Below are 24,829 nucleotides of genomic sequence, written 5' to 3'. Positions count from 1 at the left end.
AAAAATTCTACAAATTGTTTTTGTGGATCAAACGTAAAATCAAAAAATCTCTCTATTAAATTTTGTTTGACAGTTTTGAAGTTAAAGCTATGAAATTTGGTCAATTTAGTAGTGAAAAGACGGTAACTAAGTCTATTAAATTTCAGAATTTTAGAACCAAAAATAAAAATTCTACAATTTTTCATTTATCGGACAAATTCTAAATTTAAAATTTTATTTTCCCTTCTGTAATTTTGACAGTTTTAAAGGTACAATCGTGAAATTTAGTAAACTTTGTCCCGAAAAGGCGCTTATTAAGTGTACTAAATCACAAAATTTTGGAATAAAAAATCAAAATTCCACATTTTTTTTAAAAGTCAAACTCAAAATTTAAAATTCTTTATTAAATTTGTTTTACAGCTAAAATAGGAAAATTGTGAAATTATTACCAAAAAAACGTTTGTTGAGTGTACTAAACGGCAGAATTTTATAACAAAAAATAAAAATTCTAGAAATTTCTATTTGTAGGTCAAACTTTAAATTCAAAATTTTATGTTAATTTTTGTAATTTTGACAGCTTTAAGGCTACACCTGTTAAATATCGTAAACTTTGTGCCAAAAAAGTGCTTATTTAATGTATTAAATTACAGAATTTTAGAATCATAAACCAAAATTCTACAAATTGTTTTTGTGGCTCAAACATAAAATCAAAAAATCTCTATTAAATTTTGTAAGTTTGACAGTTTTAAAGCTAAAGCAATGAAATTTTGTCAATTTAATAATAAAAAAACGGACACTAAGTGTCTTAAATTTCAGAATTTTAGAACCAGAAATAAAAATTCTACAATTTTTCATTCATAGGACAAATTCTAAATTTAAAACTTTATTTTTCCTTTTGTAATTTTGACAGTTTTAAGGCTACAATCGTGAAATCTGGTAAACTTTGTCCCGAAAAGGCGCTTATTAAGTGTACAAAATCACAAACATTTTAAATAAAAAATCAAAATTCCACACTTTTTTTTATTTATAGGTCAAACTCAAAATTTAAAATTATTTATTAAATTTGACAGTTTTACAGCTAAGTAGAAAAATTGTGAAATTACTGTCCGAAAAACGTTTGTTGTGTGTATTAAATTGCAGAATTTTACAACAAAAAATAAAAATTCTAGAAATTGTTATTTGTAGGTCAAACTCTGAATTCAAAATTTTATGTTAGTTTTCGTAATTTTGACAATTTTAAGGATACAGCTGTTAAATTTCGTAAACTTTGTGCCAAAAAGTGCTTATTTAATATATTGAATTACAGAATTTTAGAATTAAAAACTAAAATTCTACAATTTTTTTTTAAGTTCAAACTCAAAATTCAAAATTTATTATAAAATTATGTAAGTTTAACAGTTTTGAAGCTACAACTGTGAAATTTGTTGAGATTTGTGCTTAAAGTGCGTTTATTTGGTGCACCAAACTTTTTGAATCAAAAACGAAAATTCTACAAATTGTTTTTGAGGATCAAAAATAATCAAAAAAATCTCTCTATTAAATTTTGTAAGTTTGGCAGTTTTGAAACTAAAGCAATGAAATTTGGTCAATTTAGTAATGAAAAAACGGCCACTAAGTGTCTTAAATTTCAGAATTTTGGAACCAAAAATAAAAATTCTACAATTTTTTATTTATAGGACGAATGCTAAATTTAAAATTTTATTTTTCCTCTTGTAATTTTGACAGTTTTGAGGCTACAATCGTAAAATCTGGTAAACTTTGTCTCGAAAAGGCGATTTTTAAGTGTACTAAATCACAACATTTCTGAATAAAAAATCAAAATTTAGCATTTTTTGTATTTATAGGCCAAACTCAAAATTTAAAATTCTTTATTAAATTTGACAGTTTTACAGCTAAAGTAGGAAAATTGTGAAATTACTACCCAAAAAAACGTTTGCTGTGTGTACTAAATCGCAGAATTTTACAACAAAAAATAAAAATTCCAGAAATTTTTATTTGCAGGTCAAACTCTAAATTCTACATTTTAATTTAATTTTCGTAATTTTGACAGTTTTAACGCTACAGCTGTTAAATTTTGTAAACTTTGTGTCAAAAAAAGTGCTTATTTAATGTATTAAATTACAGAATTTTAGAATCAGAAACCAAAATTCTACAATTTTTTGTTTGTAAATCAAACTTAAAACTCAAAATTTTGTACTAATTTTGTAAGTTTGACAGTTTTAACACCAAAGCAATAAAATTTGGTGGATTTAGTAATGAAAAGGCGTTTATTAAGTGTACCGAATTATAGGAGTTTCAAACCAAAAACAAAAATTCCAGAATTTTTCATTTGTAGTTCAAACTCAAAATTCAAAATTTTATGTAAACTTTTGTAATTTTGACCGTTTTAAAGCGACAGCTCTAAAATTTGAAAAACATGGTGCTGAAAAGATGCTTATTGAGTGTATTAAATTAAAGAATTGTGAATTCTACAATTTTTCGTCTATAGATCTCTCTCAAAAGTGAAAATTCTCTATTAAATTTTGTCAGTGTAAAAGTTTTAAGGCTGAAGCAGTGAAACTTGGTGAATTTAGTACATAAAAAGCGTTTATTTAGTTTGCTAAATTACAGAATTTTAGAACCAAAAATTAAAATTCTACAATTTTTTATTTCATCAAAATTTTGTCTTCTGTAATTTTGACTACAATTCTACGATTTCTACTTTCTTGTCAAACTTTCAACGAAATTTGAGTTCTTTTGCACAGAAATGGAAATACTTTGTAAAAGACTATAAGTTTGTCAAATTTTATGTAAATCCCACCAAAATTTTAGCAAATGCGGGACTTTTTAAAAATATAGAAATAAGAAGATAAGATCTGTTGCAGGAAATCTCAAATTCTTTCCAAGTTTAACTTTTAACATCTTTCAAAGCAAATGTTCTTGTAAAAAACTGAAAACGACACTGAATTCTCTGAACAATTCTCTACAAAATATGCTAATTTCATTGCAATACGACTCACTTTTGACGATTTTTTGAGGAGTCATTTTCATCATTTTTATTCTTTCCAAGTTTCATCCTTAATATCTCGAAAACGAGTGGTCGCAGGAAAAAACTAAAGACAGTGCTGGAGTATTTGAACAATTTTCTACAATTTGAGCGAATTTCATCGCAATGGGGCTAAGTTTATTGGATTTAGAACGATGTGAAGCCGCGCCACTCTAAATTTTTCGAAGTTAAAGTTTCAATTTTTATTAAGTGCTTTTGTAAAAAAAAGGCGGTTTTCTTGCCCAGGAATAAAAAAAGGAGATTAAAGTCAATACCTGCATACAGTTTCATTAATATTCTTTGATTATTTTAGAAAATTCGCCACTTTTTTTAGACGTTTAATTTTGTAGATCAGAAGACAGAATTCAACTTCAAATTAGATCTTCAATATCTTGGAAAACAGCAGTAGTAGGACCGATATAAAGACAAAGTTTGGTTTTTTAAACTGTTCTCTATAATCCGACGTGATTGCATCGAAATAGAGCGACTTTTAGCGAATCTGTAACAACTTAGAGCCAAGTCTGTTGAATGAATGAATGAATGAATGAATGAATGAATGTTTACTAGAGTTTTACCCACTTTTTTGGCAAAGGATCAAAAGAGCACACTGAAATTTAAAAGTTTGCAGAATTTTATTTAAATTGTCTCAGAGTTCCAGATAAGACGAGACTTTTCTCAATCTTAAAAATACAGATCAAAAGTGACAAGTCTGACATTGAATTTCACATTTAAAAATTAATATCTCGGAAACCAAAATTCGTAGGAAAAAACTGAAAATTTTACTGAATTTTTTAAACAATTTTCTATAAAATGAGAAGATCTCGTCGCAACCGTCCGTCAAGTTTGCAAGATCTTGAGCGATCTAGAGCCGCTAGTACATTTTTGGAACTTCTAATTTCACCACGGTGTCTCACGAAAATTGAGCTTTTCTTCACACAGAGCCGAAAAAGCGCATCAAATTGCAGAAGTATGCAGAGTTTCATCGAAATTCGTTCGGAAATCACGAAAATACGACACTTTTTCTAAGACGGGTTTGTAAGTCAACGAGAGAGTGATGTCTCCAGTTTAGTCCTCAACATCTAAGTAGGCGATAATCGTGGAAAAAAGTTAAGACACCGTTGAATTCCTTGAACAAAACTCTATAAATTCAGAAAATTTCGCGCGAATTTTGATGAAATTGTACGAATCGCAAGCGATCTAGAGCAAAACGGGATTTTCTAGAGGCGAATTTTTTTTTTGGGTACTTGGAGAAAAATCACATTTTTTTTGGCGGAAATCGAAAGAGTGCATTTCAATCAATAAGTGTGGTAATTTTCATCCAAATTCTTCCAAGATTTTCGAAATTACGGGATTTTTTCCACAGTAAAACTTTTTTATCTCTATTTCGACAAATCCTAACTTTTGACGACAATATTTCGACAAGTCGTACTCGTAGAAAAAAAATAAAAACAGCCCTGGATTCTTTAAACAATTTTCTATAATATGGGGGAATTTGACGCGAATTCGGCTTAAATTGCACGAATCTCAAATAATCTAGAGTGAAACGGAATATCCTAGAGGCGATTTTTTTTGTCGGCCACTTGAAGGAAAATCGAGTTTTTCTTGGTGGAGATTGAAAGAGCGCATCTAAATCAACAAGTGTGCTGAGTTTTATCCAGATTCTTCTCAAACTTTCGAAAATACAGACTTTTTCTAATCGCAAAACTTTTAACTTTTGTCGTCAATATTTCGACAATTCATAGTCGTAGAAAAAAACTAAAGACAGCCCTGTACTCCTTGAACAATTTTCTATAAATGTGAGCGAATCTAGAGCACTAAGTGAAGACAAACCCACAAAAATGAACCTCATTTCGTCGTCGAAAAACTGGAATTAGCAACCGCCTTGCTCTTTGCGTTTTAATTGGTACCTGTTTAAACCCCAAAAAATAGAAAAATTCTACTTTAGATTTTTTGGTCTGTAAGTTTTATTAAAAATAATTTTATATTTTAATCTTTTTTAGGTCGTTACAAACAACTTTTAACACATTTCGAAATGTTAGAACGTTTGTGGCAGATTTTTCAAAATTATATACAAGGTGACTGACTTAAAAATTTAATAAGAACAGTTTTTCACGTTTTGTTAAGTTAGAAAATAATCTATTTTATTAGAAATACTTTCTTTTAAATTCCACTTTTTTTCAACATTTTGGAATTTTGGTGAACTCCCTGTATACATATTTCCAGTTTAGATTCTTAAATCTGTTCTTTTAATTAATATATATTTTTTATATTGTTAGCTATTTTGAATCATTACAAACAACTTTTCACAAATTTTGAAATAAATTTGTAATTATATACAGGGAGAGTCATTTTAAAATTTTAAATTAAACATACTTACGAAGTGAAAACTACTCACTTTTATCAAAATTAGCTTTGCAGTTAAAAACGGTTATAAAATTTTGTGTTAATCATAACACCCTGTATATGAAAATGGAAATTTTGACATTTTATTTTGTATGGTTTATCGAAGTTTCAGCACATTTAAATTTTACAGCCCTCCAGACACATTTTTCGGACATTTCAAATAACAAAAAACGAAATTTTTAAATCACACACTTATATGTTAATTTGGCCGAAATTCATATTACTTAAGTTTTTTAAAACAAAATAAAAATTTTCATTTTTTTTTATTTCGAAAACCATTTCTAATTTTTAATCATATGACACTATAAATATATTCAATATTGATATAACCGATTATTTTTACGGATGATTCTGACGCCTTTTTTTCGAATTTTGTATTCACATTTTCACAAATTTCGAAAATATTTATTTTTTTTGGATTTCTATTGATCATAAAATTCACATTTTTTCAGACCAATTGGACGATTGCTTATTCAGTTATTAGAAATGACACAGATTTTGCTATTTGTTAAATTTGTAATACACCCTGTATATAATTTATTCAACGTCCACCCTGTATATTTTTTAGTTTTTTTAAACAATTCTCTATAATTTGGGGGAATTTGACGCGAATTCGGCTTAAATTGCACGAATCTCAAAAAATCTAGAGTGAAACGGAATATCCTAGAGGCAATTTTTTTTCTCGGCCACTTGAAGGAAAATCGAGTTTTTCTTGGTGGAGATTGAAAGAGCGCATCTAAATCAACAAGTGTGCCGAGTTTTATCCAGATTCTTCTCAAACTTTCGAAAACACAGGACTTTTTCTAATCGCGAAAATTTTTCAACTTTCGTCGTCAATATTTCGACAATTCATAGTCGTAGAAAAAAAACTAAAGACAGCCCTGGATTCCTTGAACAATTCTCTATAAATGTGAGTGAATCTAGAGCACTAAGTGAAGACAAACCCACAAAAATGAACCTCATTTCGTCGTCGAAAAACTGGAATTAGTAACCGCCTTGCTCTTGTTTTAATTGGTACCTATTTAAACCCCAAAAAATAAAAAAAATTCTACTTTAGATTTTTTGGTCTGTAAGTTTTATTAAAAATAATTTTATATTTTAATCTTTTTTAGGTCACTTCAAACAACTTTTAACACATTTCGAAATGTTAGAACATTTGTGGCAGATTTTTCAAAATTATATACAAGGTGACTGACTTAAAAATTAAAATTAGAACAGTTTTTCACGTTTTGTTAAGTTATAAAATAATCTATTTTATTAGAAATACTTTCTTTTAAATTCCACTTTTTTTCAACATTTTGGAATTTTGGTGAACTCCCTGTATACATATTTCCAGTTTAGATTCTTAAATCTGTTCTTTTAATTAATATATATTTTTTATATTGTTAGCTATTTTGGATCATTACAAACAACTTTTCACAAATTTTGAAATAAATTTGTAATTATATACAAGGAGAGTCATTTTAAAATTTTAAATTAAACATACTTACGAAGTGAAAGCTACTCACTTTTATCAAAATTTGCTTTGCAGTTGAAAACGTTTATAAAATTTTGTGTTAATCATAACACCCTGTATATAAAAATGGAAATTTTCGAAGTTTCAGCACATTTAAATTTTACAGCCCTCCAGACACATTTTTCGGACATTTCAAATAACAAAAAACGAAATTTTTAAATCACTCAGTAATATGTTAATTTTGCCGAAATTCATATTACTTGAGTTTTCTAAAACAAAATAAAAATTTTCATTTTTTTTTATTTCGAAAACCATTTCTAATTTTTAATCATATGACACTATAAATATATTTAATATTGATGTAACCGATTATTTTTACGGATGATTTTGACGCCTTTTTTTCGAATTTTGTATTCACATTTTGAAAAATTTCGAAAATGTATAATTTTTTTTGATTTCTATTGATCATAAAATTCACATTTTTTCAGACCAATTGAACGATTGCTTATTCAGTTATTAGAAATGACACAGATTTTGCTATTTGTTAAATTTGTAATACACCCTGTATATAATTTATTCAACGTCCACCCTGTATATTTTTTAGTTTTTTTAAACAATTCTCTATAATTTGGGGAATTTGACGCGAATTCGGCTTAAATTGAACGAATCTCAAATAATCTAGAGTGAAACGGAATAATCCTAGAGGCGATTTTTTTTCTCGGTCACTTAGAGGAAAATCGAGTTTTTCTTGGTGGAGATCGGAAAAGCGCATCTAAATCAACAAGTGTGCTGAGTTTTATCCAGATTCTTCCCAAACTTTCGAAAACACAGGACTTTTTCTAATCGCGAAAATTTTCCAACTTTCGTCGTCAATATTTCGACAATTCATAGTCGTAGAAAAAAACTAAAGACAGCCCTGGATTCCTTGAACAATTCTCTATAAATGTGAGCGAATCTAGAGCACCAAGTGAAAACAAACCCATTTCGTCGTCGAAAAACTGGAATTAGCTGCCTTGCTCTTTGCGTTTTAATTGGTACCTGTTTAAACCCCAAAAAATAAAAAAAAAAACTCACGTCAACATCCTTCCCGCCTCCTTGCTCCTGTAGATGTCGCACTTGTGCAGCGGCTTGGTGAAGTCCCCGGAGTCATACTGTCCCGCCGCCCGGCACAGCGCCCGGTAAATTTGAAACTGCAAGAGCGTGCTGACAAAGTACCTGAAAGCAACGCATCACTTTACCCACAATTTGTCGTTTTCGAATATTAATTAGAGACGTTCGAGTGCCAACTGACGCGTAAACGCATACTTGGAGTTACGTAAAGGACATCTTTACTTTCTCGAAGAGGGAGAAGTCGATGGTGGTGAAGCGGCCAGAGATATAAAAGTGACTGAAGGACCTCAAACTGTATTCAGTTCAGTTGAACTAGTTCGCCTCACATGAAGAAGATGAAAGCTTTGGTGAGCAAAGTGCAGTGAAGTGAAGTGTCGGTGATAATTCTTTTTGTTTCAGTTTGCGATATCGCTCTTAGTCCTCGTTGCAGTGGCTCTCGCAGCCGAGGCCGAGGAGAAGAAAGATACCGATAAGAAACAGACCAAACGTGGATTATTAGGTTTGGGTTATGGGTATGGTGCCGAGTTCGACCATGGGTACTTGGTGGGTGGAGGGCACGGACTGGGACTCTCCCCGGCGTTGAGCTATGGGTTGGGACCCATTGACCTGGGGCACAGTACCGCTGTTGAAAAAACCATCACTTTGTTTAAGGGGGTACCAGTGCCGTACCCCGTCGAAAAACACATTGCAGTACCGGTGGAGAAACACATTCCTTACCCTGTGAAAGTACCGGTACCACAACCCTACCCAGTTGAGAAACACGTTCCGTACCCAGTCAAAGTACCTGTGAAGGTACCCGTTCCGGTACCACAACCCTACCCTGTGGAGAAAATCGTCCACGTCCCCGTCAAAGTACCCGTTGATAGACCCTACCCCGTTAAGGTTTACGTCCCTCAACCCTACCCAGTCGAGAAGCACATCCACGTCCCGGTGAAAGTACCAGTGCCCCAACCCTACCCTGTTGAGAAACACGTCCCTTACCCCGTTAAAGTACCAGTGCATGTCCCTCAACCCTACCCGGTTTACAAGCAGGTTCCCGTGCCAGTGAAGGTCCCAGTCGACAGGCCCTACCCCGTCCACGTCCCCCAGCCCTACCCAGTTCCGGTGGAGAAACACATCCCGTATCCGGTCGAGAAACTCGTCCCTTACCCTGTCAAAGTACCGGTGGATCGCCCCTACGCCGTCCCCGTGGAGAAGCCCTACCCTGTGGAAGTCAAAGTGCCGGTGCCCGCCCCCTACCCGGTCTACAAGCAAGTCGCCGTCCCCGTCGAGAAACCAGTCCCGTACCCAGTGAAAGTCGCCGTCGACAGGCCCGTCCCGTACCCGGTGATCAAGCCAGTGGCGTACGCAGTGGAGAAGCCCGTTCCCGTACCTGTGAAATTCCCGGTGGCTGTGCCCGTGCACGACCACTACCACCACCACATCGACCACTACTGAGCCAGTGATCCACACTATGTGTGCCCGTTTCTATTTATCTACAAATCCCGTTTTATTTTTATAACTTCGCGTTATTTATACCAAAATATCCTAGTTACTTGTGTTTCTTAATAAATAATTTAATTTTAATCCGTTTTTTACTCACCATTAACCCATCATAAGACAATAGGTAATGAGCGGTTGCGATAGCCACTTCCTCTGCCGACACAATGCGTTTTGTAATTCGCACACGCAACGCGAATATCGGATTGAAAATTTCATAGAAAGTGACGCAATGGGAAAATATACGCGAAAATTCACGGAGACTTCGATACCAGGTCAAGAAACAAACGCAAATTATAGAGGCCAAGAGAGTCGGCAAGGACACCCACAAAAACACTGCTTTTTCTAAAATGAAATTTAATAGCATAGTTGGACTCGCTTCCTGGTGGAAACTCAAATGTCAACGGCTGTAATTACACGGAGAATGTCAAAAAATGAGAAAGTGGAGGCGATTTTTGAGGCGGAAAATTTGGTTTTATTATTAGGACACTATGTATATACTAAGTGATTCTCGGATTTGTGGTTCAAGTTTAAAATATATTCAAAATTTTCGAACATACTGTATAACACTTGTAATGCCAAAATTATTGAATTATTTTGTTTTTCTAAAAAGTTTGAATTAAAACTAATCGTATTTGACAATATTAAAATTTTCAATAAAAAAAATGGACCCTCCATATATTTCTTAATAAACAAGCTGAGTCGCATTAAAATTACATAATATAAACTTTCGTGCAATAAAAACTGTTCTCTTTCATAGAAATCAACGTCAAATTTGAATTTCTCATCAATAAAAAATGTGTATTTTTTTCGAACACCTGTGTATTTCGATTTTGAATTTATAAATTTCTTATGTTCGCTGATGATTAACTTCTTTAATGTCACAATTAATATTCCAGAAATTTTATTATTTTATGTACGTATATTAAATATACGGGGTGATTCACTTAAAAATTTCAAATAAAACCTTATCTCATACAAATATGAATCAATATTCAAATATAAAATAGCACATTTGTCGTAAAACATACTTAAAAATCACAATTTTTATAAATTCCAAATTTCATTAAACCCCCTGTATACATATTTCGATTTTGAATTTTTTAAATTGACGTCATTTTAACAACAAATTTCATATTTTAAAGTTTTTTGGGTCACTTTTATCACATTTCAAGCAAGTTAGAAGCACTTCTGTATTATTTTTCAAATTATATAAAGAGTGAGTCATTTTAAAATTTTAAACAAAACCTCATCTCACAATTGATTAAGTTATAAATTAAATCATTTTTGTAAAACATACTTTAAAACCACAATTTTTGTAAATTTTAAATTTCATTGAACTCCCTGTATACATATTTTGACTTTGGATTTTTCAGTTTGAAGCGTCATTTTAATATTATAACAAACTTTATATTTAAAGGTTTTTAGGTCACTTTTATCACATTTGAAGAAGTTGGAAGCTTTTTGTGATATTTTTTAAATTATATACAGAGTAAGTCATTTCAAAATTTCAAATAAAACATTTTCTTACAACTGATTCGGTTATAAAAAGCATTTTTTTTTTAATTTTTGTAAATTTTTGTTAAGGTAATTTAACGTCCTGTATATAAATTTTGATTTAGATTTTTTAATTTGACGCGGCTTTGAAATATCAAACTTCATATTTCAAAGCCTTTTGAATCACTAACAATAATTTTCATCACATTTTGAGATTTTAAAACCTTTCTGTATTATTTTTCAAATTATATACAGGGTGAATCACTTAAATTTTTTAAATTAGAACCTTTTTACATTTTGCTAGGTTAAAAAGTAATTATTTTTTTAAACCATTTTTTAACATTACACTTTTTTCTACATTTTGGAATTTTGTTCAACTCTCTGTATACATATTTCGAATTTGGGTTTTTAATTTGTCGCGGTATTTAATTCCAAATATTATATTTCAAGCTTTTTTGGATCATTTCTATCACATTTTGAGACGTTAGAACCTTTCTGAACTATTTTTCAAATTATATACAGGGTGAGTCATTTCAAAATTTCAAACAAGAACAGTTTCTCAAGGTTTGCTCAGTTATGAAACAACCAGTTTTATTAGAAATACATTCTTTAAAATTACACTTTTTTTCACACTTTGAAATTTTGTTTAACTTCCTGTATAAACATATTTCTACTTTAGATTTTTTGGTCTGTAAGTTTTATTAATAATAATTTTATATTTTAATCTTTTTTAGGTCACTACAATCAACTTTCAACACATTTCGAAATGTTAGAACGTTTGTGGCAGATTTTTCAAAATTATATACAAGGTGACTGACTTAAAAATTAAAATTAGAACAGTTTTTCACGTTTTGTTTAGTTATAAAATAAATTATTTTATTAAAAATACTTTCTTTTAAATTACACTTTTTTTCAACATTTTGGAATTTTGGTGAACTCCCTGTATACATATTTCTAGTTTGGATTCTTAAATCTGTTCATTTAATTAATTTATATTTTTTATATTGTTAGCTATTTTGGATCATACAAACAACTTTCCACAAATTTTGAAACAAATTTGCAATTATATACAGGGAGAGTCATTTTAAAATTTTAAATTAAACATACTTACGAAGTGAAAACTATTCACTTTTATCAAAATTTGCTTTGCAGTTGAAAACGTTTATAAAATTTTGTGTTAATCATAACACCCTGTATATGAAAATGGAAATTTTGACTTTTTATTTTGTATAGTTTATCGAAGTTTCAGCACATTTAAATTTTACAGCCTTCCAGACACATTTTTCGGACGTTTCAAGTAACAAAAAACGAAATTTTTAAATCACTCAGTTATATGTTAATTTGGCCGAAATTCATATTACTTGAGTTTTCTAAAACAAAATAAAAATTTTCATTTTTTTTATTTCGAAAACCATTTCTAATTTTCAATCATATGACACTATAAATATGTTTAATATTGATATAACCGATTATTTTTACGGATGATTCTGACGTCTTTTTTCGAATTTTGTATTCACATTTTGAAAAATTTCGAAAATGTATAATTTTTTTGGATTTCTATTGATCATAAAATTCACATTTTTTCAGACCAATTTAACGATTGCTTAATCAGTCATTAAAAATGACACAGATTTTGCCATTTGTTAAATTTGTAAAACACCCTGTATATAATTTATTCAACATCCACCCTGTAGATTTTTTAGTTTTTTTTAAAGAATAGCGCAAGCTACTGTCACTTCCATTTTAGATATAAAACCTCCTAGATCAATTTTTTTAATAATATATACAGGGTGAGTCACCCTTAAGTCAGTACAACTTGTGTTTTTTTTTTCAAATTTTCAATCGATTTCATTACAGAGTCAATATTTTAAAACTGAGACGATGCCAACCAAGATATAGACTTCGACGTATGCAACACAATATACAGGGTGTATGTTTGGTTATTAACCAATTTATTAGAACATTATATTATTATTAATTAATTGTACTTAGACTAATAATAAAACACCCACTAGTACGGTGTGTTGCCAACCTCAAAAATAAGAAAAAAACAAAAGCTTGGATCCAATCAGATGAATGAATACTAATGACATATCTTTCTCTTCATTGGCAAAAAATCAGCGAGCATAAAAGGTGTGCTAAAACCGAAACAATTAAAATTTAATGACTCAAAATAGCTCGACTAATTAGTGTGATGGAAAAAAACATGTGGAAGTCATTGCTCCGTGAATTGCATTATTTATGAAAATAAAATTCTCTAGAATTAGATAATAATAATGATTATTAATTAGAACTGTCTGATGTATTTTATTTCGTTCGAGGTCTAAGTGAGCTGGGAAATTTGAAGTGTGTTGGACCTGTCTGATATGTCAAAGTGTCACTAAAGTTTTCTAAATTATGATTTTAAGGTTCCTACTATCTCTTATGTTTCACAATTTTAATTTATTTTTTTTGAGTTTTTGAAAATTTGTACAATTGTAGTTTTAAGACAAATTTTATAAATGTGTCGTAATCAAACTTTTACAAAGCTCAAAAATTTTAAATTTTTCCAATTGTTCATCGTCATCAATTTTCAAAATTTCTCAAAATTGGAACTTTTTCTGTAAAATTGACAGTTTTAACGCAAAAGCTGTAAAATTTGGTAGACTTTATACTAAAGAAGCATTTTTTAAGTATATTAAATTACAGAATTTTAGAATAAAAAACAAAAATTCTAGAATTTTTCTTGGTATAACAAACTCAAAATTCAATATTCCGTAAATTTTAAAGTGCAATTTGGTGGTGTATTAAATTATAAAATTTTCAAACCAAAAACAAAAATTTTAGAATATTTCATTCATACAACAAACTCAAAATTAAAAATTTTTGTGTTAACTGCTGTAAATCTGACAGTTTTAACGCTAAAGTTGTGAAAGTTATTAATTTTAAGTAAGAGTTAATTATTAAACAAGCGTTAATTAAGTGGATTAAATTATACCCAAAACAAAAATTTTGAAAAATTTTATTTGCAAAAACAATTTAAAATGAAATTTAATTAATATTTAAAGTAATTTTGACAGTTTTAAAAAAGTCAAATTTTTTGTTAAACTCTGCAAGTTTGACAGATTTAATGTTAAAGACATGAAATTAAGTGAGCTTAGTTCTGAAAAAGCGTTAATTAAGTGGACTAAATTACAGAAATTTGGAACAAAAAACTAAAATTCTAGAACTTTTCAGTCGTAGAACAAATTTAAAATTCAACAATTTATGTTAACCACAGTAATTTTAACAATATGAAGGCAAAAGTTTTGAAATAATGTGAACTTAATTTTAGAAAGGTGATTATTAAATGAACTGAAGAAACGAGCTTTAGAATGAAAAACAAAAATTTAAAAAGAAATATTTGTAGGAAAATTTTGCAACTTTGACAGTTTTAGTAGTAAAACAGTAAAATTTAGTAGACATAATACTGAAGGGGCATTAATTGGGTGTGGGTGTACTAAATTACAGAATTTTAAGAACAAAAACCGCAATTCTGATTTTTTATTTGTTGGACAAACTCAAAATTCAAAAATGTTTTGTCAAAACCTGTAAAATTGGCAGTTTTAACAATAAAACAGTAAAATTCAGTGAACTTAATACTGAAAGGGCATTTAAATGAATTTAATTACAAAATTTTAAAGCCCAAAACAAAAATTCTAAAATTTTTCATTCGTAGAACAAACTTTAAATTCAAAAATATCTGTTAACTACCTAGATTTTGACAGTTTTAACGCAAATGTTTTAAAATTATGTGAACTTAGAACTAAGAGGGCGTTTATTAAATAGACTAAATTGCCGAATTTTAGAACTAAAAGTTGAAATTCTGTTATTTTTTATTCGTCGAAAAACTGAAAATTCAAAACTTTTCTGGCAAATTTTAGAAAATTGGCATAAACTTTCTGTTAAATTTTGTAAGTTTGGCAGTTTTTACGGTAATACAGTAAAATTTAGTAAACTTAATACTGAAAAAGCGTTTATTAAGTAGATTGAATTACAAAATTCTAAAACCCAAAATCGAAATTTTAGAATTTTTCATTCTTAAAACAAATTCAAAATTTAAAAATTTCTGTTAACTACCGTAGTTTTCACAGTTTTGAGGCGAATTTTTTCAAATTATGTAAACTCAATACTAAAAAGGCGTTTAATAAGTGGACTAAATTACTGAATTTTTGAACCATAAACAACAATTCTATGAATTTATTCGATGAAAAAACTCAAAGTTTATAAAATTTCTGTTAAATTCTGTAAAATTGGCAGTTTTGACAATAAAGCAGTGAAATTGGGTCATCTTAATACTGAAGAGACATTTATTGAGTGTATAAAATTACAGAATTTTAGTACTAAAAACAAAAAAAAATAGAATTTTTTATTTGTAGGATACACTCGATCAAAATACAAAATTCAATTTTTTAACTTTCAATATTTTGACAATTTATAAGGCAAAACTTTTTTAACTTAGTATTGGAAAGACGTTTATTAAGTGATTTAGATTACCGAATTTTAGAACCAAAAACCGCAATTCTATGATTTGTATTCGTAGAGGACAAACTCAAAATTTAATTTTTTTTTGTAAAAATCTGTAAAATTAACAGTTTTATAACGATAAAGTAGTGAAATTTGGTGAACGTAGTACAAAAGAAGCATTTACTAAGTATATTAAATTACAGAATTTTAGAAGCAAAAACAAAAATTCTAGAATTTTTTATTTGTAGAATAAACTCAAAAGTCAAAATTTTCTTTTAACCTCTGCAAATTTGACAGTTGTAACAATAAAATAGTGAAATTCGGTGAACTGAACACTGAAACAACGTTTGTTAAGTGGACTAATTTACAAAAATTTAAAACCAGAAACAAAAATTCTAAAAATTTTCATTTGTAGAAAAAACTCAAAATTCAATTTTTTTAACTTTCAATATTTTGACAATTTTTAAGGCAAACCTTTAAAATTAAGTTAACTTAGTATTAGAAACACGTTTACTAAGTAAACTAAATTACCGAATTTTAGAACCAAAAACCGCAATTCAAAGATTTTTATTCGTAGAGGACAAACTCAAAATTCAATTTTTTTTTGTCAAAATCTGTAAAATTGACAGTTTTAACGATAGAGTTGTGAAATTTGGTGAACGTAATACTGAAGAAGCATTTATTAAGTATATTAAATTACAGATTTTTAGGACCAAAAACCGCAATTTTATGAATTTTTATTCGATGAAAAAACTCATAAATTCATAAAATTTCTGTCAAATTCTGTAAAATTGACTGTTTTAACAATAAAGCAGTGAAACTTGGTGGACTTAATACTGAAGAAACGTTTATTAAGTGTATGAAATTACAGAATTTTAGAACTAAAAACAAAAAAATTCGAATTTTTTATTTGTAGGTTATAAGTCAAAGTTCAAAATTTTTTGTAAAGTTTTGCAAGTTTGACAGTTTTAACGATAATGGCGTGAAATTTGGTGAACTTAATACTAAAAGTGGCCTAAATTTCAAAAATTTAATACCAAAAACAAAAATTCTAGAGATTTTCATTTGTAGAAAAAACTCAAAATTCAATTTTTTAACTTTCAATATTTTGACAATTTTTAAGGCAAAACCTTTGAAATTATGTTAACTTAGTATTGGAAAAACGTAAAAACGTTTATTAAGAAAACTAAATTACCGAATTTTAGAACCAAAAGCCGCAATTCCATGATTTTTATTCGTAGAGGCCAAACTCAAAATTCTTTTTTTTTGTCAAAATCTGTAAAATTGACAGTTTTAAGGATAAACTAATGAAATTTGGTGAACGTAATACTAAAGAAGCATTTATTAAGTATATTAAATTACAGAATTTTAGAACCAAAAACAAAAATTCTAGAATTTTTTATTTGTAGAACAAACTCAAAAGTCAAAATTTTCTGTTAAACTCTGCAAATTTGACAATTGTAACTATAAAATTGTGAAATTTGGTGGACTTAACACTGAAGAGGCACTTATTAAGTGTAGCAAATTACAAAATTTTAGAAAATTTTAGTTTGTTGGACAAACTCAAAAATTAATTTTTTTGTTAACTACCGCTATTTTTCTAAAAATCAATTTTGTCAAAATTGTCAAAAAAATTTATAGGAAGTTTCAGACAAGTTCCAAATACACAAATTAACTAAACTAATAAAAAATCAAAATTTTATAATCCACTAGACCCCAATTTTTATGTTATTTTTACTATCGTTTTTGTCACTTGTTTTTCTTCTTTCTCTCCACCACTTAAAAACAAAAAACACACAACCTCCGCTCTTCCCTTTCAATTCCGATAAGCTATCTTCACGCTAATTACAACTTTCTTCATTGATGAAGAATTATAAAAAAAACGTGACCACAAATATTATTCCAACCAAACTTGAAGATCACCAGTGAAAGTGCCCCAAACCTTAAAAAATCATTTTGACCCAAATATTTTTACCCAGCTTCCATATTAGTAAAGCGAATTACATTTGATTGACCTGAATTCTAGTGAAATGGTAAAACCCGCGAAAAAATCTCTTGAAAGTAACGGCACGTGTAGTTCCTAGTCGCGGGAAAAAATAGAGTTTTCTCGAGTAATTTTGTCTGTGTTATGACATCCACATTATTGTCCGTTCGATTCGTGATAAATATTGATTATGAATATTAATTTCAAAGTGGAAGGGTGACTGAAAGTGTCCTATAAATGTCCACCGGACCGAACTGACCTCTTAGTCGAAGTACCAAAATGCGAGGCTTTGTAAGTGTTGGGCGTGGAAAAAGTGTAGTGCGTGATTTTGTTTTTTCCTTTTCCAGTTGGTCGTTTTTGTGGCCGTGGCCATCACCACCACGCAGGCATGGCATGACGAAGGGGTGGAACTCTCCGGATGGCACGAAGAGGAGTGGAAGAAACCGGAGAAAACCATCACCATTGAGAAGAAGGTGGAAGTGCCGTACCCCGTCGAAAAGGAGGTGTTGGTACCCGTGGAAAAAAAAGTACCGTACCCTGTTAAAGTCCCGGTGCCCCATCCCTACCCGGTGGTCAAAAAGGTTTACTACACCGTGAAGGAGGTGGTGAAGGTCCCGGTGCCCGTCCACAAACCCTACCCGGTGGAGAAGATCGTCAAAGTCCCCGTTAAAGTCCCGGTGGAACAACCCTACCCTGTTGAAGTCAAGGTACCGCAGCCCTACCCCGTCTACAAGGAGATCCACGTCCCGTACGAAGTCAAAGTACCCCATCCCTACCCGGTGGAGAAAGAAATCAGAGTTCCTGTGAAAGTCGAGGTGCACGTCCCCAAGCCCTACCCAGTGGAGAAGATTGTTAAAGTCCCTGTTAAAGTACCAGTGGAGCATCCGGTTCCGTACGAAGTCATCGAGCCCTACCCTGTGAAAGTCGAGAAGAAGGTGCACGTGCCCTACCCGGTAGAGAAGCCCTACCCTGTCAAAGTCTACGTGGAACGACCAGTACCGTACAAGGTGGAGAAGGAGGTTCCCTACCCCGTGAAAATAGAGGAGCCCAAGCCCTACCCTGTTGAAAAAATTATTAAGGTTCCGGTGGTCAAAGAGGTGCCCTACCCTGTGGAGGTTAAAGTGGAGCGACCGGTGCCGTACGAGGTCATCAAGCACGTGCCCTACACGGTGGAGAAGAAGGTACCCGTGCCCATCCACGTGGAGGAAAAAAAATGCGAAGAACAAGAAGAAAAAAAGGAAGAAAAAAAAGAATTAGAGCTCCCGAAGTGGGAAGGCGAAGCCGAGATATTCGGAAAGTGGTGATTTCGTAACTCAATAAACGTTTCTTTGTTGGTACTTTTCTTTCATTTTCCCCCTGAAAAAACCGAAATCGCTCCTGGCGATGGAAAACGAGAGTGCAAACGCGAAAAGAAAGTCTCGTTGCGCCAGATTTGCGCCTTTTTTCGAGGTCCGACTGTAATTAAGTGTTGCGTAAAAGAGTAACTAGGGCCTAAAATGTCCATTCCGCGTGACCTAAAATGAGAAATGTATGAAAATGAGTTACGATAGAGAGTGGATTATGAAATTTGCACGCGTTTTGTACTGCAATTATCCGAGTGGATTTGCATACTGTCACGGTCGGATTGGATTCGGGGCGAAAAACTGCACTTTCTGGACTGGTGACGAAATGGCGAAGGGGGAGAGGGGGGTAAGTGGGCCGGACGATTTTTGTTTGCCCTGTATATATTTTTTTCCGAAAATAAAAAGGAAGTAGGTTGGGCAAGATCTTAATCATCCTGTATAAAAGTGTTATTTTTCTTTTTTGGAGACTCACTCTGTATATGTTGTTTTAGCATCAAAGTGGTAAAAGTGGTAAAAAGGCGATTATTGAATCACCAATAAGCAAAAAATGTAGACGTATGTATAATTTTGCCATTCCAAAACGAACTCAAAATCCACAAATTGGATCAAATTCGCCAAATTTGGTTTTTTTCGCCAAAACTTGGTCCTAAAAAGTCATTTTTGGATGTGCTAAATTATAAAATTTTTGAGCCAAAAACTAAATTTTCAAAATTTTGGATTTGTAGGACAAACTCATATTTCCTTTTTTTTTGTTAAGTTCTGAAGAAAAGACAGTTTTAGCGCGAAAGCAGGAAAATTAGTTTATGAAGTGTACAAAAAAAGCAAAATCAAAAACTCTAGAACTTTTTATTTGTTGGTCAAACTTATAACTCAAAATTGCTATGTTAAATTCTGTAATTTTGACAATTTTAAGCTTAAAGCAGTGAAATTTGACAAACTTAGTATTCAGTCGATTAAATTTCAGAGTTTTTGAACCAAAAACAGAACTTCTAGAATTTTTCATTCTTAGAACAAAAATTTTTGTTAACTACCTTAATTTTGACAGTTTTAAGGCAAACATTTTAAAATTAAGCAAATTTAATTCTAAAAAGGTGTTCATTAAGTGGACTAAATTACCAAATTGTGGAACCAAAAGCCGCAATTCTATTTTTATTTGTAGAGTGAACTCAAAATACAAAAATTTTCTGTTAAACTCTGTAAAATTTTCAGTTTTTACAATAAAACAGTAAAATTTAATAGACTTAATACTAAAGAGGAATTTATTAAGTGGACTAAATTACAAGAATCTTGAACCCAAAACAGAGATTCTAGAATTTTTTAATTGTATGCAAAACGCAAAATTGAATTTTTTTTGTTAAATTTCCTAGTTTTGCCAATTTTGACGATTAACCAGTGAAATCTGGTGAACTTGGTACTAATAGACCACTTCTTAAGACGACAAAATAACAGAATTTTGGAATCAAAAACAAACATTTTTGAATTTTTTATTTGTAAAACTTAAAATCGTTTGTTAAATTCTGTAATTTTGAGAGTTTTGACGATAGAGCAGTAAAATTCGGTAAACTTAATACTAAAAAAGCAATTATTAAGCCGATTAAATTGTAGAAGTCAAAAACAACAATTTTAGAATTTTTTATTTGTATGCCGAACGTACAATTCAAAATTTGTTTGTTAAATTCCGTAATTTTGACAGTTTTGACTATAAAGCAGTAAAATTCGGTAAACTTAGTACTAAAAAAGTGGTTATTAAGATGACTAAATTGCATTACTTTTGAGTCAAAAACAGAAATGTTAGAAAGAACGATTATATTATTAAGTCAACTAAATTACGAAATTTTCGAGTCAAAAACAGAAATTCTAAGATTTTTTACTAGTAGAACAAACTCAAAATTCAAACTTTTCTTTTAATCTTCGTAATTTTTATAATTATATGACTAAAGTTGAGCAATTACGTTAACGTAGTACTGAAAGGGCAATTATTAAGTGTACTTAATTCCAGAAATTTAGCACCAAAATCAAAAATTTTAAAAAATTGTATTCATAGAACATATTAAAAATTTAACAGTTTCTGTTAAATTTTGCAAGTTTGACGGTTTTAACTGATAAAGCAGTAAAATTTGGTGAGCCTTATACTGAGAGACCGTTTATTTGATGCACTAAATTACAGAATTTTAGAGCCAAAAACAGAAATTCCACAATTTTTTATTTGAAGACCAAATTCAAAATTCAAAATTTTATATTAATTTCTGAAGTTTTTAGAGTTCTAAGGCTAACCTTTGAAATTAGGTGAGTTGAATACTGAAAATGGACCAAATTACAGAATTTTGGGACCAAAAATAAAACTTCTAGATTTTTTTTTGATGCCAAACTTTAAAATTCTGTAAGTTTGACAGTAACGATAAAGCACGTAGATTAGGTGAATTTAAAAAATGACATAATTTTTAAGCCAAAAACAAAAATTCTGTTATTATTTATTTGAAGGGCAAACTCAAAATTCTGAATTTTTTTTTAAATTTCAAAAAATTGACAGTTTTAACGCTAAAGTATTGAAATTAGGTAAACTTGGTACTAAAAGCGCTTTGATGAAGTGGACTCAATTACAAAATTTAAGAAACAAAAACAGGAATTCTAAAGTTTTTCATAGTAGGCCAAACGTAAATTTCAAAATTTCCGTAATTTTCAGAATTTTAAGGTTACAGTTATGAAATTAAGTGAACTTAGTACTGAAAAAGCGTTTATTAAGTATACTAAATTACAGAATTTTCTAGAATTTTTGATTTCTAGAACAAACCCAAAATTTAAATTTTTCTGTTTACTACCTTAATTTTGACAGTTTTAACGCTAAAATTGTGAAATTTAGTACACATAGTACTTAATGGCTGTTTATAAAGTATACCGACTTACAGATATTTAGAACCAAAAACAAAAATTCTACAATTTTTTATTCGCGGACTCAACTCAAAGTTCGAAATTTTCTGTTTGACAAGGCTAAAGTAAACTAAAGCAATTTTTTTCTCGAAGCCACTCTGTATATTATACGAATTTCGTATGTTATTGTCAACATCAGACGGTCTAATCTCTGAGAATAATGAAATTAATCGCAAAATAATATACAGGGTTGTCTCACAAAAACTCAAAAATTTCAGATTTATTAATGATTATAATTTTGTCAGTTGGACTATAATAAACCGCACACATTAAAAGACTATTTTGGTTTGTAAATGTTGGATATGCACTCTGTATATTGTTACTCTCTAAAAACCCCAAACTGTATATTTTTTATATTTTTTTGATTTTTGAAAACATGTTTTTTTCGATCTTCTAAATAACACGTTTGTTGGAATCTTTTTCCGTTAGCAGACACAAAACATATACAGGATGTCTAAATTATTACGTCAACTAAATAAAAATTTTGATTAAAAATTGATATAGAGGGTTAAACTTTTTGAATTTTGGAAATTGCTGTTATCGTAACAATAGTATACAGGGTGTATTATTAGGTAAATCAAAAAAGTTGTTTTTAGATCCGCGTGAATGTTATTTTTAAATCCACCTTGTATATATTTTAGCAGCATTTTTAATATCAGATATATTTCATTTTTGGTAAAACTTTCTAGTTCTTTTAGTTCGTATTTTAATTAAATTAGATAATATAAAAAAAAATTACCAAACATATACAGGGTGTATGCTAAAACTGGTAAGTGATTGTCACGTGACAATTAGTTTGTTTTTGACACAATAAAATAAGAGCGCTTCGAATAATTGAGATTAATCACAGCAAACTTGATTTCTTCATGTTCATTTTGTTATCTATCCAACAGACTGTGTTAATTACACCTGACATCGCAATAAAATCAAACAATCCGACAACGTTATAAAATGAAAGTCACCAAATTAGGAAATATCATCCGGTGTCGCTTTTTTCGCGTTTGATAGGTCGGAATTGTTCGCATATCGCAGGGGTACCAACAGAATTTCGAATTTCCTCGCCTCCTCGAGTTTTCTTGTCAATGAGCACTAGATTGAACGCATTGTCGGTATGTTCCATTAATTTGCATAATTACGAATAAAAAACGAAACAAACTAATTTAAAAACTCAAATCGCAGTTCCGGTTTTATATAATGACCTTTCATTTATGCAGAGCAACCAACGTCTTGAAGGAATTTTACTGTTAATGATTTGTTTTTAGGTGGAAAATATAATTTCTATATCACGATCGATCGGATTCGTTTTGAAATCCAGTGGTACTTTCTACGTCAAATTCAAATCGAGCGAGTTTTTATTGCCCGCTTCCCAATTATTCCAATGTTCGATGAATTATTTATGACGCTAAAACTGGTAGACAACAACCAAATTTCTCCACGAATTTCTTCGTTTGAAGAAGAATTGTTATGGCTCGATGCGCTCCTCATCTTCCGTCTTCCAAGGTCGCGAAAAACGCACTGATTCTATTGACTAATGAGTTCGGATGCTCGCCACTTTCGAGGAAGGAGTTGCGCTTCTATGCCCCTCTCGAGCGAAAGTGTGGAAGCTCCTATAAAAGAACTATCCGACGCTGACAGATCGCACAGTCGGGCTGAAAAACACCAAACGTGCGGCAATGAAGTTCCTGGTAAGTGTGGCCGTGGAGTGAAACGAGTGAAATCTCATTGTTCTTGCAGGGTTATTCGGCGCTGTGCGCACTCCTCGTCTTGGCGAGCGCTGAAGACAACCGCGAAGGCAAAGCCGTCCAGTCCGAGAAGAAGGAAAAGCGCGGGCTGGAGCTGGGATACGGCGGAGGATACGGCGGAGGCGGCGGCTTCGAACATGGAGGTGGAGGCGGAGGCTTCGAGCAACACGGAGGTGGAGGCGGAGGGTTTGAGCAACACGGAGGTGGAGGCGGAGGGTTTGAGCAACACGGAGGTGGAGGCGGCGGGTTTGAGCACGGAGGAGGCGGCCACGAAGAGCACCACGTCAAAACCGTGACGGTGGTGAAAAAGGTTCCGCAGCCTTACCCCGTGGTGAAGGAGATCCCGGTCCCCGTGGAGAAGAAGGTGCCTTACCCCATCACCGTGCACATCCCCCAACCCTACCCGGTGGAGAAGAAGATCGCCGTACCGTACAAAGTCCACGTGAAGGTCCCCGTCGCGGTCCACAAACCCTACCCTGTGGAGAAGCCCGTGCATTACCCCGTCAAAGTCCACGTGGATAAACCCTACCCCGTCAAAGTCTTAGTACCGCAGCCTTACCCCGTGGAGAAGACCATCCACGTCCCGTACAAAGTCCACGTCCCCGAGCCTTACCCCGTCGAGAAGAAGATCCCATACCCCGTGAAAATCCCCGTACACGTCCCCAAACCGTACCCTGTGGAGAAGATAGTACCATACCCCGTGGAAGTGAAGGTTGACAGGCCGTACCCGGTCCACATCCCGGCACCTTACCCCGTCCACGTGGAGAAGAAGATCCCGTACCCGGTCCACAAACCCGTACCATACCCAGTTAAAATCCCAGTGGAACGACCAGTACCGTACCCTGTGGAGAAGCCGGAACCTGTCGCAGTGAAGGTACCTTACCCCGTACCATACCCAGTGGAGAAGAAAATCCCGTACCCGGTCGAAAAGGCAGTACCATACCCAGTGAAGATCCCGGTTTTCAACCCGGTGCCCTTCGAGGTGGTCAAGAAAGTACCCGTGGAGGTGACCAAACACGTGCCGGTACCAGTCAAAGTACCCGTGCACGTACCAGTGCATGAGGAGCACGGACACGACTTCGGCGGCGGTCAACAACAGAGTTATGGAGGCGGACACGACTTCGGAGGCTTCCAGAGCTCCGGAGGCGGCCACGAGGGGTACTAGTTAGTCACGTTTTCTACTTTTTGTACTTTTATACTCTTATCAGTATTACCTGTTGCTTTTATGTGATTTTGTTATTAAAACAAATTTTCTATTATTTTGACTACTTCTTGGTACTCACCTCAAATAGGGGATGTTGGCGGGGATGTGGTACTTGGCGCCGGGGTCGAAATCCCTCTCCGACCTCAGCACGGGTGGTTTGATCCCCATGTACTGCTCGCTAAAACACCCCAATT

The 24,829-nt window shown here is 32.0% G+C and overlaps 4 protein-coding genes across 4 annotated transcripts in view; 3 read left to right on the top strand and 1 right to left on the bottom strand.

The window, feature by feature from the left end:
• Ance-3 (angiotensin-converting enzyme Ance-3) overlaps positions 1-24,829 on the bottom strand; it is a 79,486-nt gene that overhangs the window by 11,943 nt on the left and 42,714 nt on the right. Inside the window, exons 8-9 of the mRNA XM_088034235.1 lie at positions 24,715-24,813; positions 7,938-8,078 (exon numbers count right to left, since the gene is read on the bottom strand). Of these exons, the coding sequence (XP_087890361.1) occupies positions 7,938-8,078; positions 24,715-24,813 (240 nt within the window). The remainder of the gene's footprint in view (positions 1-7,937; positions 8,079-24,714; positions 24,814-24,829) is intronic.
• Positions 8,212-9,539, top strand: LOC148176646 (uncharacterized). Its single transcript, XM_088034245.1, has 2 exons — positions 8,212-8,320; positions 8,373-9,539. The coding sequence occupies exons 1-2, from the start codon at positions 8,300-8,302 to the stop codon at positions 9,408-9,410; spliced, it is 1,059 nt and encodes a 352-aa protein (XP_087890371.1). The 5' UTR covers positions 8,212-8,299; the 3' UTR covers positions 9,411-9,539.
• LOC148176645 (uncharacterized) lies at positions 17,698-18,722 on the top strand. The gene is made up of 2 exons (XM_088034510.1): positions 17,698-17,709; positions 17,766-18,722. Exons 1-2 carry the CDS (start codon positions 17,698-17,700, stop codon positions 18,720-18,722), a joined length of 969 nt encoding a protein of 322 aa, XP_087890636.1.
• LOC148176644 (uncharacterized) lies at positions 23,334-24,690 on the top strand. Its single transcript, XM_088034238.1, has 2 exons — positions 23,334-23,374; positions 23,424-24,690. The coding sequence occupies exons 1-2, from the start codon at positions 23,363-23,365 to the stop codon at positions 24,594-24,596; spliced, it is 1,185 nt and encodes a 394-aa protein (XP_087890364.1). The 5' UTR covers positions 23,334-23,362; the 3' UTR covers positions 24,597-24,690.

This window comes from Gnatocerus cornutus, chromosome 4 (assembly GCF_029298725.1).
Source record: "Gnatocerus cornutus isolate USDA-ARS CGAHR chromosome 4, icGnaCorn1.1, whole genome shotgun sequence".
In the NCBI taxonomy this organism is placed as follows: Eukaryota; Metazoa; Arthropoda; class Insecta; order Coleoptera; family Tenebrionidae; genus Gnatocerus; species Gnatocerus cornutus.
This window is presented reverse-complemented; position numbering and strand designations above follow the sequence as displayed.

Excerpts from the sequence above, each read along its gene's own strand:
- LOC148176646 (XM_088034245.1), top strand. The coding sequence starts at position 8,300 with ATGAAGAAGATGAAAGCTTTG. Across the intron at positions 8,321-8,372 it reads TGAAGAAGATGAAAGCTTTG|TTTGCGATATCGCTCTTAGT; the intron begins GTGAGCAAAGTG and ends TTTTTGTTTCAG.